Raw genomic sequence first — 17,072 nt, 5'->3', positions numbered from 1 at the left:
TTTCATTTGACTTTGAGGTTGACGCAACCTCAGGTTCTACGACTTCATTTTCTTTTTCTTCTTCTTGCATTGCCGCAATCACAGGTTCAACTGCGATGGAGGTTGATCTGTTCTGCTCCTTCTTTTCTCCTTCCACAGTCTTTCCACTGCGTAATGTCACAACCTGACATTGCTCCTTACCTGAACCCCTTGGGTTGCGTGGAAGCTCAGTTGAACTTGGCAGCGCCCCTTGTGATTTACTTTTGAGCTCATTTGCAATCTGGCCCATTTGCAATTCAAGGTTGCGGATGGATGTAGCCTGGCTTTGAAGCACCGTCTCATTTTTCTCTATATTGCTTCAATAGGCCTTCTAGGGAAGAAGATTGCAGTGGTTGTTGTGAGCTACTCGCTTGGTTGCTCTATTGACCGTTGTTGCGTTGAAGGAACCCTGATGGCCCTTCTTTTTGTGCCACAGATTGAAAATTTTGTTGTGGATTCTTCCAAGCAAAGTATGGGTGGTTTTTCCACCCGGGGTTGTAGGTGTTGGAAAAGAGGTTGTTCTTTACAAAATATACAGACTGTGAGTTTTATGGACAATATTCCATCGCATGCCCATCACCATAAGTTGTACCTTGCGGTATTTTGACTTATTGCATTGATTTGTCCACCTTGCGGTGTTGGGCTGTTGATCGTCATCCCTTGAATCAAATTCATCATTGTGGTCATTTGGTTTACCAATGAAACAATAGCACCGTTATTTGCATCAGAATCTTTGAGTCTTAATCTCTAGTCGCTCTCCCTCCAGTCTTCATGATTCTTGGATACGCGATCTAGGATATTCCTTCGCCTCATTCATAAGTCTCTGTCAAAGCAGACCAACCAGCTACTGCTGCCATTGGCAAACGATCTGCGACAGTAAGGCAGGATTCAAACCGTGGTAGAAAAATTTCATTTGAAGGCAGTCTGACATGCCATTATGCGGACAATCTCGAATCAACCTTTTAACCTCGCCCAGACATCTCTGAGCGATTCGTCCATTGTCTTGTTCAAAATTAGTAATAAGCTTTCTCCGTCTCGCGTTCTCTGTAGGTGAGAAATACTTCTTCAATAAACTTCTCCACCACCTGCTCCAAGAAGTGATCTCCTCTTGGTTCGAGCGAATAAAGCCCCATTTCCTAGCCTGATCACAGAGAGAAAATGGAACATCGTTAGTCCGAACCTCTTACGTAGAGAGATATTCGGGCAACAAAAGTATTGCAGAATTTCAATAAAGCTTCGGAGATGGACGTGCGGATCCTTCGCCACGCCTTCCTCTGAATTGACCTGCAGCTTGGAATCATCTGCAGCATCACCGATTTCAAATCTACTTCCGTCTAAGGCAGGCCTCATGATTCCTGGAGAGAAATCATAGAGGTTTGGCGATGCATAGTCCCTAATGGGCCTATTACGATCGTTGGCCAATTGAATTGGATTTGCCATGACATTGTTGTTGTTTGGTGCTTCATTCCTAGGCTGCTCCGCCATCTCTTCTTTATTGGATTGTGGTTGCTAATGGCGGTTCCTTAGTCTCCTTCGGAATGTTCTCTCAATCTCCGGGTTGTAGTTCGCCAGAGATTGAGAGTTCTGCAAAGAATTCACAAAAATTACTGTTAACAACTATTTTGTCGAAGTCCCCGGCAATGGCGCTAAAAACTTGATGCGTTATTTTATTAAGTGTGGAAAATGGATGATATACGTTGATGGAATTACGTTGTGCACTCAAGTTTCCCCAGCGAAATTCAAGTGTAAATTCCTCTGAGTTTTCTAGTAAGTCCAGGGTCTAACACAGGGACTTGTGAAAATAGTTGCGTTAGAGATTTTTATGAAAACTTGCAGTAACCGGTAAAATAAATAAGGTGGTTGGTTTGTTGTTGGGTTAATGAAAATAATAATAAATGCGGCAGAGTTCGAAAAGAGGTAGCAATGGGAAATACGATGAATATGCGGTGAACGGGTTGAGAAGGGTTTCGGCTAACACTCCTTAGGTTGCGTTCATGCCTTGCGATCATGCAATATGCATACAATAGTAAACCACCTCTCGATGTGAATGCCACGGCTTCTAAAGCTAGAACTGATGCGATAAATATGCGATAAGTCTACAGAGTTTACACATAAACCTTTATTTCTATTTATGCAATGACAACATGACATTCACACAAATATGCGACTGCATAATATCATTCCTATTCCTAGGATGCATGCGATGAAAGTTGACAAACAGAGCTTATCTTTAAGTCTCTATTTCTTGTTTATGCAGGCCTAATCTTGCTCTTTCAAGTCAGATTCTAACCTAGCTCTCTTGAGACATTAGGTTCTTTCTTTAGATTCTCTCTCGAGTAACTCTAAAAGGATGTTTCGCACAGCATAAAACAAGACAATCGCAAGCAATGAACTTTCTAAATCATGTTATCTTAGTTCCTCTCAACTCATTCAACTAGTTTAGCTACTCATGCGTATTAAGAGAGTGAGCAAATGTAGAAATAGAACTTCCATTGAATAGATAAAAGATGAAATACAGAATAACAATGCAAGTATAGTAAAGAGCCTGGAGAAATTTCTTGCCACCAGGTGTTACACTGTTCTACTCGTGCTCTACTCGCTTTCACAAGAGTCAACCCGCTCTCTGCTCTTACGCCTCAAGGTTTTCTCTCGAGCTGCCTTGGACGATCTCCAATGTCACCACTCTTCTCTAGCTTCGCCGTGAAATGGCAAAGAAAACTATGAACAGAGGTGTGAACTTGTAAAGTTATGAAGTAATCGACTACTTAACCCCTTCTCTAAAGAATGCACTTGGTATTTATAGGGTATCAAAGGTGAAAGGGGCATTCTCTCTCCTAGTTGTACAGATAGGACAATTTTAATTCCTGACTGATGTGCCAGATAGTTGTCACTGATAAAGCTGGATGTACTTTGTGACCGTTATTGGCTATCAACTTAATTTGGATCCGACTGCTGTCAGCTTTCTGTCCCATCGATCTTAATTGTCCTTTCATCTGGATGCATCCACCATGTTGCGGTGATTCTTCTTGGGTGGATGTTTACGAGCACGATTAATACTAAGTCTTGCGGTGAAGTTACGATCGACCGATGTATTCCTATGATCACATTCTTTGCATTGCGTTAACGCATTATTCTGCACAAAAATATAGTGATCAACTATCGAAATGCGTTGGACGCATGCGACCGCAATATTGTATAGTTTATGCTTAATGGATGCAATTTAACATATTCCATCAACGCAATCCAACATTGTTTAAGAACTTAGTACTATGATAGCGTGCATTTCTGCCCGTTATCAGTTGTCGCACTGCTGATTGGTTAAGATGGACACATAACATATCTGTAGTAAGGAGAGTTCCGTGGAGGTCGTTCATGTTGTTGATGAGGAGTTCGTGGCCGAGGCGATCGTTGAGGACGAGTGTGAAGTGTTCGGCTGTGTTGTGATCGTTTCAAAGGAGCGTAGAGACGCATCTTCAAATGTTCGTAGAGTTTTCTCTTTGTGCATTTAAGTTTTCATGCTGTAATTTCTGTATGAATTGTATAACCGCTTGTTTTGAAATCGACTGTAAATGTAATGTTCATTCATGATTGTGATTTGGAATAATCTTATTTTTGCTACTCATAGAAATATCGAATCCGATTTTCTTCAATCTTAACTTGAAATTTTGTGAAATTGATCTCTTTTCGAGGCTTTAGTTTGCATGATTTTGAACTTGTGGAATCTGGTTTGTGAATTAAGTACATTTAAGGGTTTGACCAACTGAAATAACTTTGAAGTAAGTATATTTAAGGGTTGGAATAGATTCAGGAGGACGAAAGATAGGACTAAGGGAGAAAGACTTATAAAAAAAATTATTATTCTAATACACATCCCACCCACAAATTAGAGACGAACAATCAATCAAATACAGAAAAAACTAGATGAATAATAAGTTTCCTCTTTGCATTTGAAACATAATTCTCAAAAACAAATACCCGATTACCATGGGCCAAACTCATTCTCGACCTGAATTTCAACCTGACCTGTTTATGTCTTCACTCGATCCCAACCCTACCGATGTCGTTTGGCTTGAGAAATTCCCATTTCTCAATAAATTGTGCCATAAAATAAGACAAAATCAATCCAATTAAATTTCACTAAAAAAATGTTTATAGATTCATTGATAGATAACGATTTGCACCATTAATTTTTTGACTTAAAGATTTTTACCTGGATGGGAATCTGCAATTTTCGTAGCCTGAAAAACAAGAAAGATCACAATCGAAACACAATTCAAATATAGCATTTTCCATTACATATCTGGAAAGTTTCTTTGAATCAAAGAATAAATTTAGAGCAAGAATTTGAGAGATCGGATTAAAGAAGAAACATACTAGAGTTTAAGGAGATAGATAGAGCTAGTAACGATTGGAGAGGATGAATTAGAAGACAGATAGAACGAATGTGAAAGTTGAAAAGCAAGGATGACACATTTTATGAAGAAGCAGAGTGAAGAAGGATCAAAGATGGGAAGAGGAAGAGAGAAGCTGAAGAGATCTTTTGAAGTGAGAGAACGTGAAGTTCGATTGGGAGAACGAGTGAATGGGCGAAGAGACTTTGAAAAGCGTAACCCTTTTAGAGGGAGAAATTTGTTGGGTAATTTCATTATTTTGACTAGCGCCCAAAATATTTTGGTTTACCGCTTTTTTCCTCTACTTCTAATAACATTTTTCTTAAAAGACTATCCTAAAAAGTTATTAAAGATGATATATGTTGTAGTGATTATATGTTGCATGCCCATTTTTCTATATTTTGTTGTTGTCGTTGTTGGGGGGTGGGGTATTTTACAAAGTTTTAGTTTGTATTTTATAGTGTAAAAGTAAGTTCTCGCCCCTTTTTTGATACATCAATAAAAGTTGTTTGGATCTAACAAAATCTCAATTTTTCTATGTAACCCTTATGAGTTTTGGTAATTTGTTGATTACCTTGGTTTTAGAGTTAAATTATCATTCAATTCCTCTTTTGTAAATTAATATTATGGATTTGTGAAAGCAACTAAGAATTTATTTTGTTCATGTACAGGTTGATTGCTTTTGTTTTAGGGACATGTCGTTTTTAACTTTTTGACTGGCATTAAAAATGGATTGGACAATGTCATTTAAAGAAAGGACAATAATTCTGGGCTTTAATGTCGGTTTAAAACTGACATTGAAGGTGGTGTACAATGTGGTTTAAAACCGACATTAAAGACCTTTTATAATACGATTTTGGATGTTGGTTGTCAATCGGTATTAATATCTTTTAATGTATTTTAATGTCAATTATAAAGTCTAGAATTCTTGCAAATGTGAACATGATTTTTTTTTTTTTTTGATTGATAATTCTTAAAACTCAATAATTATATCAATTTGTGTATGAATTGGTTGATTTTACACACGTAAATATGGCATAAGAAAACTTTTGATTGGACCAAAACTTTTGATGTATATACATGATTGGTTACGTTTATATTTTAACATGTTAGACTTTTATCAAAATTAGTCATTGGTATATTGATTTGCATCCCTTACATTGAATTTATATTTTTGCATGGAATTTGTTAAGAAGCAAGAAATGCTCAAGCAAAATTAAACATATCTTTTTTCGAGTTATAGTAATTTGCAGATTGTTTTGAATATTTATAAAGCATTATTTTTAATATGTTAGTTTATTTTTGTTATCTTTGTGCCCATTAAATATCGTTTAAGCACAATTAGGCAACACAAAATGTTTGAAATATAATATATGTATTATTTGAATTTTAATAAATAATCTATACCAACGCATCAACATGAATGATTTAGATCTTGTGGAAAGAGACTTTCTCCCGATGCAAATTTATGTGTAGGAAGAAATTTTCTTCTGACACAAATGAAAATGTTGATAGAAGTGTACTTCTATCACGAAATTCTTAGCGTGAGGGAGAAAATTTGTCCCCATGCTATTTGATGTATTATGAGATAGCCTCTACCTACGCAACAACTACTTATGCCAACTTTTTCATTTTGCATCAGAGATCAAATTATCTCCCGATGATTTTGGGATTAAAATGTTGTAGTGGAAGAAGAGATTGAGAATTCTTCAAATTGGAACGAGATAATCCAAATAAAGAAACAAGTTTAACAACTCAATAACTCTCTAAAAAATAAAATAAATACAAAATTGAAACATATATAAAATATAGTTTAATTGTTTTGACAAATTCAAACGTAACCCATCAAATGATCAACTATAAATTTAACTCTCATATATTAAATGTGTAAGACGTTATTTAGTAAACATTTTATTTATTTATTTATTTATTTTTAAATTAAGTCTATGAGTATTCTTCCTTATCTACTTTTCATCAATAGTTTAAAAAACCAAGTCAAATTTTAAGAACAAAAAAATAGTTTTCAAAATGTTGTTTTTGTTATTGGAATTTGGGTAAGAATTTAATTATTGTATTTAAAAATTATGTAAGTCATTGTAAGAAATGTTAATGAAATATACTCAATTAAAAAAAAAAAAAAAAACCAATATCAAATGGAATCTAAATAAAATATCATCCATATTTCTAATAATATCCAACAAGCATCATGTCCACTTACTTTATTGCTTTTTTTTATTATTATATTTAATTTATTTTTCTATATAATTAAAGATGTCAATTCCCTCATGTCTCAAAACTCATTGAATATTTGAAAATGTCCTGAAAATTAAAATCCTGTGCTAATCCCAACCACACAAAAAGAACATCCAGAAAAATATCTGTTGGACAAATAAATATATTGTCGACAATAAAATATATTCCTTTTATTGGTTAAAAGATTTGTTATAAAATAATATTGTATTAAAAAAAAAAGCAGCACCATAATTAATTTACAAGTAAATTTACGTAAAGAAAAAATTGATTAAATTATATAAAATACTTCCTTCAAAGTTTGTTTCAATTATGGACTTTGAACGATTACATTTTTTTCATTGAATTTTAAAAAATATATTTCAAATAATATCTTTAAATTTTAAAATTGCAATAAAAAAACTAGCAAAACTTAATTAATTATAATTTTTTAAATTAATTAACAAACATAGTGAAAATAAGTATTTAATGAAAAATTCAAGTTCAAATTCAAAATCATGAAATCTAGTGATCGAATTGAAACAAAATTCACATCTTAATGGTAAAATTATAACATTTTGAAACCTAGGAACTAAAATAAAATCAAACTCAAGAATTAAAAGTGTAATATTTTAAAATTTAGAGGCCAAATAGAAACTATATTTAATACGTGTGGATGAAAATGTACATTTTCCTATTTTTATAATTTAACCCAAGAATGAGAAAAGATGTCTTGAGGGATGTAAATGATAAAAACTTGAGAAAAAGTGAAATGACAAAAAAGCACACAAATTTCTATTATTAACAACAAAAAAGAAGCACAAGGGTGTGAAATGTAAATATCAAAACCCAAGAGGGGAATTAATACATGGCCATGGGGACCCTAAAATGTAAATAGAATAATACACTAGCACAATACAGGGCATAAGAATTAATAAGGATTTTGATTTTTTTTTTTTTTTTAATGGGAGAAAAATAAATAATTACAATATAATAATGATTAAAAAAATGGTTTAAGAAAAACCAATGGTTTTGCCAAGCAGCCAAAGAACCAAGGATAACTCAATTCCAAAGATGGTGTGGAGTGTAGTCCTATCCAGGGTAAACCCGTATATCGTTATCCCAGCTCTGTTATTCTCGAAATACGTCACTGCATAATTACCAAACAACCCATATTCAATTTCAATCCTTTTTTTTTTTTAATTTGAGGATTTAATATCAATTCTTATCACCATATTCCAACATTAATATCATTAATTTTGTTTTTTCATCTTAAATTAATAAAAAAAAATTTAAAAAAAGATTTATCAACATTAATATTAAAAGATTAGTGTAAATCTTGAAATTTAGAGACTATATTAAAACAAAATATTTAATAAGTATTAAAATAGTAATTTAATGACTAAATACACAAGTTTTAATATCTAATATTTTAATCGTTTTCCAATTTATTACTATCATTTTAAAATAGCAATATTGATTTTTGTAATTATTTTAACATTTTTTAGTAATATTCTTTAAATTGAGGGTTTGATAAACTTATTCAACACAATATTTAGTGAGATGATAGAAATTTAGAGTAAGAATGGAGTCACTCTAAAGAAGAAAGTTTCTAATTTCTTCTCCAAATTCTTTTCTTTTAAATTTTTACCAACTTGTTAAATATTGTATCAAGTAAGTTTATCATCAACTAATTTTAACATATAACTCACATGCATATGCATATGTGTGTTAAAAATATGGTGCTAAATTAAAATAAATATATATATATATATATATTATAACCAAATAATATATGATTAAATTATACAAAATATTCATAAACCTTTTCAGTAGTTATAATAATACGATTATGAAAAGTTTCATATTTACTCTTAAACAGTAAAATTTGTTTAAGAGTGACACAATAGTTAAATTGTAATAATTTGAAGACATATTACACATTATTTACAATATCATTAATATAAATTGATGTGGTAAAAACTTATAGGTCAAAATTGATTATATAAATAATTTTAACGATAATAACAATTTTTAATCTGGTAATTAAAGTCAGATAGACCTAATTTTTACAGATTAGTTACCACGTCAATTTTCATTTTTTTGTTTTATTGACTTTTTTTTAACAAATTTCAAAGTTTAAAATGTAAAAAAATAAAACTTTTTAAACTCATGAATATGTTATATAATTTCACCAATAGTTTAATTAAAAGGTAAGGAAAATTAGAATTACCTAATGCCTGTCTCTTTTGGAAGGAGATTGTGCTGTAAGCGTAGGCTGGGATCAGCTTGGTGTTGTCTAAATCATCTTCTTCGTCGCAACCTTCCGATTCATCTCCGCCTTCGTGGGTCGCCGGAAAAACCTGCTGTATGGTGGAGGCCATGGGCGTCTCGCCGTCGGTGACGTCGAAAGAATCCAACGTCGCACACACATGCCACTTGGCAGCAAGCGACGTCACTGATTGCGCTTTGTGGGTGATTTTTGTAGCACTCCGTAATAGTATCATAAGACTAGTAAGAAGCGTCATGGAACATAGCTGCACCCAGTTTCATGCATGTTTGATTTAATTACTTCTAATCTCCAATTAATTTTATTAAAAACAAGATTAATAGAATTCCAAACTTTCAATTTCGTGTTTGATAAATCATTAAGCTTTTGATAGGTCTAATAACTCATTAAACAAATTTTTAATAGTTCCATTCATTTAAAAGTTTTTAAACATGTTAAAAAACATATTAGATTTCAATTTAGACTTTTTTAAAGAGTTTAGGAATTTTTCTAAATACAAAAATAAGTATACATTTTTAAAGTTAATGAACTCAACAAATACAAAACCTAAATATATAGGTTCTATACGTTAGTATTTATACATATTTCCTTTTAATTTTCTTACTATGGTTTTCACCTTGCATTTTTTTATTTATAAAAAGTTTCTTTTTTAAAAAAAATCATTATCAAAATTTAAAAGACTTGATAAGAGTAGATAACTAAGATATAGAAATAGTATTTATAAACTTAACTTTCATCGATAATAAAAATGATATAATAGATAATAAAAAACTAAGATTTATCGTAAAAATGATAATAGATAATAAAAAGTTAAGATTTATTGTAAAAATGATAATAGATAATAAAAAGTTTATTGAAATTACATGGACTAAAATTTGACAATTGAAAGAATAGAAACTAAAATTGATCAAACTTTTAAGTATATGGATCCAAAAAAAATTTAAGTTAAAAATCACTTTTAATTTATTCCCAAAACTTTCATAGAAGTAATAATTTAGTCCCGAAATTTGGTTCGTAACAATTTAAGTTCTTCTACTTTCAATTTTGTAATAATTTAATCTTTGAATTTTACAATGTAACAACTTAGGGCCCGTTTGGATTTACTTAAAAAAAAAGTTTTTTTTTTCAAAAAAACTCATTTTTGTTTAAATATTTTTGATAAAAACTTATTAAAATACATTTGAAAAACTATTTTAAGTGATTGTCAAATACTCTAATTTCTTTCAAAATGACTTATTTTTTAAATTAAACACTTGAAAATATATTTCAAACACATCATAGTCTTTATATTTTTAGTCCTTATACTTAGAATTAAATTATTACATACCAAAGTCTATAGACTAAATTGTTACGACAGTAAATCGTTACAAACCAAAGTTTAAAGACAAAGAGTGTGTTTGATTTAACTTTCAAGTGTTTAATTTTGAAAATAAGTCATTTTTTAAAAAATAAAAAAATAAAATGTTTAACAATCATTTCAATTAACCATTGAAATATCTTAAAGTGTATTTTAAACCATTTTTATTAAAAGAATTTAAATAATAATAACATTTTAAAAAAAAAAAAAAAAAAAAAAAAAAAAAAAAAACATTGTTTTCTCTCATGAATCCAAACGGACCCTCGATTGTTGCTTTCGCAAAACAATTTAATGAGTTTAAGATAAAAAGAAATTAACAAAAAAAAAAAAAAAAGTAAAATGCAGTAGAGAATAGGGAAGTAAGAAAGGTACCGCAAGTTCTCCAGCAATGTAGATATTGAGGTTGGAAGAGGATTTAGTAGTAATAAGCAGCGAAGTAAACTGGCTACCGGTGACGAGGACGAGGGATCCCAATATGAAGGCGCGGTAACGGTGGCTAATGATTCGGAGATGGCGTCGGATTCTCAAATGCTCGGAGAGGACGGAGGCGACGTCGGAGTCGACCTGGAAGACGGTGGCGAAGTCCTGGAGGCGGAGGATCTGGAGGTCGCAGATGAGACGGAAGAGGATGCAAACAAGGAATATGATGGTGGTTCTGTAGAGCCAGGATAGAAGCTCCATGGCACATGCTACTACGTCGCTCACTATGACATTACCAAGGAATGGGATCTGTGAAGCCCCCGATGCGTACCACCAGATTTTGTATGCGCTCTCTGCTGCGAAGCATGGGATCACGAATGTTGATAGTACTCGAAGTGATCTCTACATACAATACAATAACAAATTCAACCAATTTTATTTTGCCTTTGCTTTTTCAATTCAATTCAATTTTCTGTTTCTAAGTTTTATCACTACTTTCTTCATACTTTATTTAAAAAAAAAATCGAAATTTCATTGAATCTTGAGAATATTTCTAATAGTAAAGACTAATTTATCACAAATAGTAAAGTATAGGTACTAAATTGTTATTTATTAAAGTTTAATGTCTAAATCATTACAAATTTGAAAGTACATAGACTAAAATTATTACCCACCAAAATCTAGGGACTTTTATTGTTACTCTATTGAAAGTTGAGGGACCAAAAAAGATTTTTAACATTTTTTTATTGTCTTACAACTTTGTTTTTGAGATTTGAGTAGGTTTTAGATTTACATTTTTAATTTTGATTTTTCTTTAAAACTTATTTTTAATCTTGTGTTAATGTCTATTAACTAATTTAAAATAATTATGAAGTATAATTTTAAATTTTTAATAGTGATAAAAATAGTGAAATTTAATTCACTATGATTTTTTAAATTATTTTAAATTAATTAATATATATTAATACTAAAGATGAAAAGTGAGTATTTAGTAAACAATCAAAACTAAAATTGTCAATTGTAAAACATAGAGATCAAATTAAAACAAAACTCAAATCTCAATAGTAAAATGTAATATTTTAAAATCTATGGACTGAATTGAAATAATACTCAAGACTTAAGAACTAAAAGTGTAATATTTTGAAATTTAGGAACCAAGTGAAAATTAGAACAAAAACTTAAGGGTAAAAAATGTATGTTTCTGAAATTAAAAGTTTAAACTTGAGGCTATTTGATCTATTTAAACTTTTAATTTCTTGTCTATTTAGTTTTTTTAACTATAGAACGTGTATAATAATTTTTTAAACTTTTAATTTTGTGTCAATATATATGAGTGTTCCTTATTTTTGGGATCGATCTATTAATTTTTCTTTTTTAAAAAATAATGAATTTTATATTAGACACAAATTTAAAAGTTGAAGTTTATCAGACATGAAATTCAATTTTATCTATAACTATATTAGTTAATTCTTATTTTTTTTTTAATCCAACTACTTATTAGACATTGTTTAATCAAAGTAAAAAAAAAAAAAAAAAAAAAAAAAACCATTATGTGTTTGACCTATAAAATACTATGATAATTACAAGTCCATAAATTTACAAATTTTTATAAAATAAGTCATTGAACTATTAAAAAGTGTCAAATTGGTCATCTTACTTAAATTTTGTGCATAATTAATATCCTTATACTTCAAAATGTCTAAGAGTCTCTAAAATTAAAAATTTAACATCCTATTATACATACTATTTATGACAAAAACATAAGCATGAAAGTTGTCTGTGAGCATTTATAAAAGGTTGAGGGATCTAAGATTTAGAGGCCAAATTTTTTTAATAAAGAGTTGTCTTTTCATTCTCAATTGTCTAAATTTTATTATATTTTATTTTTGTAAGGAAGTATAATATTCTCTCATTAAAAAAAAAAAAAAAATGTATGGGCCCAAATTTCAGGTGAGTCATAGGTCACTCCATATTTTGGGTTCAAAATATATAATAATTTGTATTTTCAATTACAATATTACTATTTTAAGTTATATTAATTATTTTTAAAAGTTTGAGAGCTAAATAGTGAAAGTTAAAAGAACTCAATAGTCATTTAACCTCATCTAAATTTTAGATAATATTTTAAAATTGGTTAAAAATCATTATTCGTCCCTGAATTTTTTTTTAATATAACAATTTAGTTCCTGAACTTTGGTTTGTAATAATTTAATCCTTATATTTTTAATTTTGTAATAATGTAGTCTTTGAACTTTAATATGTAACAATTTAATCTTTGTATTTTCAAAATTATTTGTACTTTCAAATTGTAACAATTTAGTCTTTCACATAAAAAATTCAATCAAAATTCATGTCAATTTTTAATATTTTATGATATAGACTTTATATTTTGTAAAAATATTGAGTCTCTAATGAATTTAAGGGTTTATTTAGGCATGAAATCTTATTAAATCTTATTATTAACTTCTATAATAGATACTAAATTGTTACAAATTTTAAAGTACAAGGACTAAATTTTTACATGGTAAAATTTAGGGACTAAATTGTTACAAAATTTAAAGTATAGAGACTAAATTGTTATAAACAAAAATTTAGAAACTAAATTGTTACTTAAGTTTAGGGACTAAAAGTGGTTTTTAACCTTTAAAATGATACAATACAAAAAAAATTATTTATTTATTTATTTATTTAATGAAATAGTAAATATATAATATATATATTATATATATATATATATATATATATATATATATTCAAACTATCCGCAAAGATGGAATTTGAGAAACAAAACAAATTTGAAAATTTGATACGAAAAATAACATTTAAACCCTTTTCAAATTCTTACCATAAAAAGAAAAAGAACAAACACCGGAATCAGAGGCAGAAAAAGACCAATTAAACCAACAGAATTGTCCAGAAGCCCAAAAATTAATCCCCAAATCTTCAGAATTTCTTCAAATCGATTTTTTCAGAAACCAGACGAACAATTTCAAACAATCAAAAGATTCAAAATCCAGAGCCAATCAATCGAGAGAATCGAATTACTTACATTGAACTTGTTCGTATATCCTGTTCTCACAGTTTCGCTTTCATCGCAGAGTTTATCGAAGAACAAGAATCTCCTAAGTCCATACCTCCTGATGAAACCTGAAAGACAGAGGAAAGAAACCGTCGCCAGACTACTAAGCGACAATTGAACAACGCGATCAAACGGCCTAGCGTGATTGCTATCACATGAAGAACAAGCCAGAACGAAATGTGAAGTCGCTGGAACGATTATAGCGAAAAGGAAGAACATCGACCATGACAATCCAGCCGTCCAAATGTCAGATTGATCTACGCACATCCACCGGAGGTAAGATCTGAAGCTTTGTAATTCATCGTGAGCGTGAGAGGCTGAACGCTTGAATACGCTCGATTTTCTGCTAATCAACGCTTCTCTGTTACTATCTCCCATGGCGAAAAACAAAAACTCTCTCAATTGTTCCTCTTCTTCTCTACGATTTCTTCGATTTTTGTAGAAATTCAACCGATGGATAGCGATACCTTGATTGGAGAAGATGATAAGGAATTTTGAAATTACTTTTACTTCACTTTTTTTTTGGTGTAATTTTGTGGAAGGTTGAATGAAAAGGAATTGCAGAGAAGAATGAGAGAAGAGAAACAATGGAAGAACCCTTGTGGCTTTGGGGTTTTTTTTTCCTTTTTCTTTTTTTATATTTTGTTGAAGATCAAATGGACAGGGTAAGTGGCCTACACAAACAAGTGAAGGAGGCTTAGCCAAGGAATGCACGACACGTGGCGAGATGAATATTTGATTTTTTTAAAAAAATAAAAACTATTATTTTTGTTTCATAGACTTCTGGATTATTAGAATATAAAGGGTTGTCTGGGGCCCAACGAAATGGTATATCTTCACATCCTATATCATTTCAGTGTTTGGAGACTCATTATCCTATCTCACCAATTTTAATTGTTTGTGGGCTCATTTTCAGAACGTGTTTCGAATCACACCGCCATTTTCTTTCTGTGTATCGTATATCTCAGTGCTTGAACATACTCGATCATGTTTGAATATACTCGATCATACTCAATTGTTCATACTCGATCGTGCTCGATCATTTATACTCGATTATACTCGATCATGCTTGATCACACTTGATCATACTCGATCATATTCGCATATTTTGCACGTTTTCAATATTATGCATTATTAGTTACCTCATTTATTAAACTGCCTACCAACTTTAGTAATAACTGTTCTGATTGTTTGCTGATTTTAATAATGACTATTTTGATTGTTTACTGATTTTATTCTAATTGCATATTTCCATTACCCATTCAACCACTTCATTAATGACTCGACCAATTTATTAATTGGATTTGAGTTCATTCATGATGTAAACTTAATATTATGAGGCTGGTTACACTTTTTTAAAAAAAATATTTGTTGGGGCTATTATTAATATTCAACAACCACCCCTCTCCCTTCACTTTTCCTATATAACAAAATCGGTCCATCTCTGAGAGCCTACACTATCCAAAATTTATTTTGTCAATTCGATGAGTTGTTTAACTTCGGTTTCTTCTTCCCTACTTTCTAATGTTTGGTTATGTTATTTTCATATTATTAAGTTTCTAATTTTTGGTTGTTTGGTGGGTGGTAGGTGCCTCATTGTGTTTTGCTGTGGACTTCATCCATATCGTACTTCATAGAAGTAACATATGTATTTCTCTATTCGAACTAGTTCTCTTCCTACATTATAAGTATTTCTATATTTTTTTTTTCTAACTTATTTTTACTGTTTTGTTATGCAGCCCAGACTAATATGGAATATTCAATTAGTTTAATGTTGGCGTGTTACTTTTTTTTTTTTTTTTTTTTTATTCCCCTATATTCCATTTCAGTTGTATTTTTTTGTGTTATTAATTTTGGTGTGTTTCTTATACAATGGATATATTACACAGAAAATTTGACATTTTTTGGTGTTGTTGCTTTTGGCGTTATTAATTTAATTTTTTTAATGAGTATTTGCATTGTATTCATTTATTTTTAATGTTTACATACTTCTTAATATTGAAGTTACCTAAGTTACCTTGCAAAAGTGTGAGATTTTTATTTTTGGAAGATTGAACAATAAAAATATAGCTTAATTAATAAATAAATATAAATATATTACTTAGACTTAATAAATTTCAGTAATTAATATAATCATTTTTAATTATTTTAATATAAATTATCAATGTAATCATTTTTAATTATTTTAATATAAAATTGAACTGTATACCATAACTTGAGATTGAAAAAAAAAAAAATGCAATCAGTGTTTTATTTCAAATAGAATGGATACAATAATTGGATTATAATATTTTTAAAAAAATAATGTTCATAGTAGCAAATTATTATAGAGTACAAAAACTGAACCAGATAGCATCGATATAACAACTCTGCACATTCAAATACGGACATATGAATTCAGATATGACAACTCTGCACACGCAAACACAAAAAAATGAACTCAACATAATAATTTTGTACACCCAAACACAGACATCAGAACTCCACACATCCTATATCATAATCTTATATTTTTTGCGAAATAAGATATTATACTTATTTATTAGTGAAAACTAAAGAGTTTAATTTAAAAAAAAAAAAAAGAAAAAGAAAAAAGAAAAAAGAAAAAGAAGATGTAAAAAGTAATTAAAGAAAAATTATGTTCATAATTAGTTATAATATGATATAATATAACATGATTCTCTATGATTAACTGGAAAGCGTTAATCTTTAAACCGCGGACTTCCACATGGGGTTGTTTAGTTTACAATAGAAAATTTCAAGAGAAACAAGTAATAATATTAAATTATAAATTTTTTATGCATAGTTAAGACAGCTGGTATTGAGGACCAATAAAACTCTACCACGTGGGATGCCTGAGATCCATCTGACCGAGCGATTTTTTTTTTTTGTATTTTTTTTTTTTTCAGATTTGGAAATTGTTTTTATTAAAAAGAGAAGCTTATTAGCCGAAAACGTGGCATGTTTTCATTGGATAATACTACTTTTTTAATAAACAGTGCTGATTTGATGGGGGCAATGCGCATTAATATATTAGCACTGTTCATTAAAAAAATTGCAAAAATCACCCGATGAGGCAATGGGCATCAGTAAATTAGAATTGTTTATTGTTTTTTTTTTTTTAATAAACTTAATTTTTTCTTTGGATAAATTGCAAAAATCACCCGATAGGATTACCTCATCTCCGTAGGGACACATTCCCTTTTTTCTCTTTTGGATTTGAACACTTTAGTTCAGCTTAAATTGGGTTAAATTAAAACCAAATATAAAAAGTTAAATAACTAATAT

General features: G+C 30.0%; 1 protein-coding gene across 1 annotated transcript; it reads right to left on the bottom strand.

The window, feature by feature from the left end:
• Positions 1-7,411: 7,411 nt before the first annotated feature.
• Positions 7,412-14,423, bottom strand: LOC120085939. Its single transcript, XM_039042270.1, has 4 exons — positions 13,755-14,423; positions 10,658-11,107; positions 8,872-9,175; positions 7,412-7,788 (listed from the first exon to the last, which is right to left on the bottom strand). Exons 1-4 carry the CDS (start codon positions 14,160-14,162, stop codon positions 7,652-7,654), a joined length of 1,299 nt encoding a protein of 432 aa, XP_038898198.1. The 5' UTR covers positions 14,163-14,423; the 3' UTR covers positions 7,412-7,651.
• Positions 14,424-17,072: the final 2,649 nt, after the last annotated feature.

The sequence above is a fragment of the Benincasa hispida genome, chromosome 9, assembly GCF_009727055.1.
Source record: "Benincasa hispida cultivar B227 chromosome 9, ASM972705v1, whole genome shotgun sequence".
Classification (NCBI taxonomy): Eukaryota; Viridiplantae; Streptophyta; class Magnoliopsida; order Cucurbitales; family Cucurbitaceae; genus Benincasa; species Benincasa hispida.
This window is presented reverse-complemented; position numbering and strand designations above follow the sequence as displayed.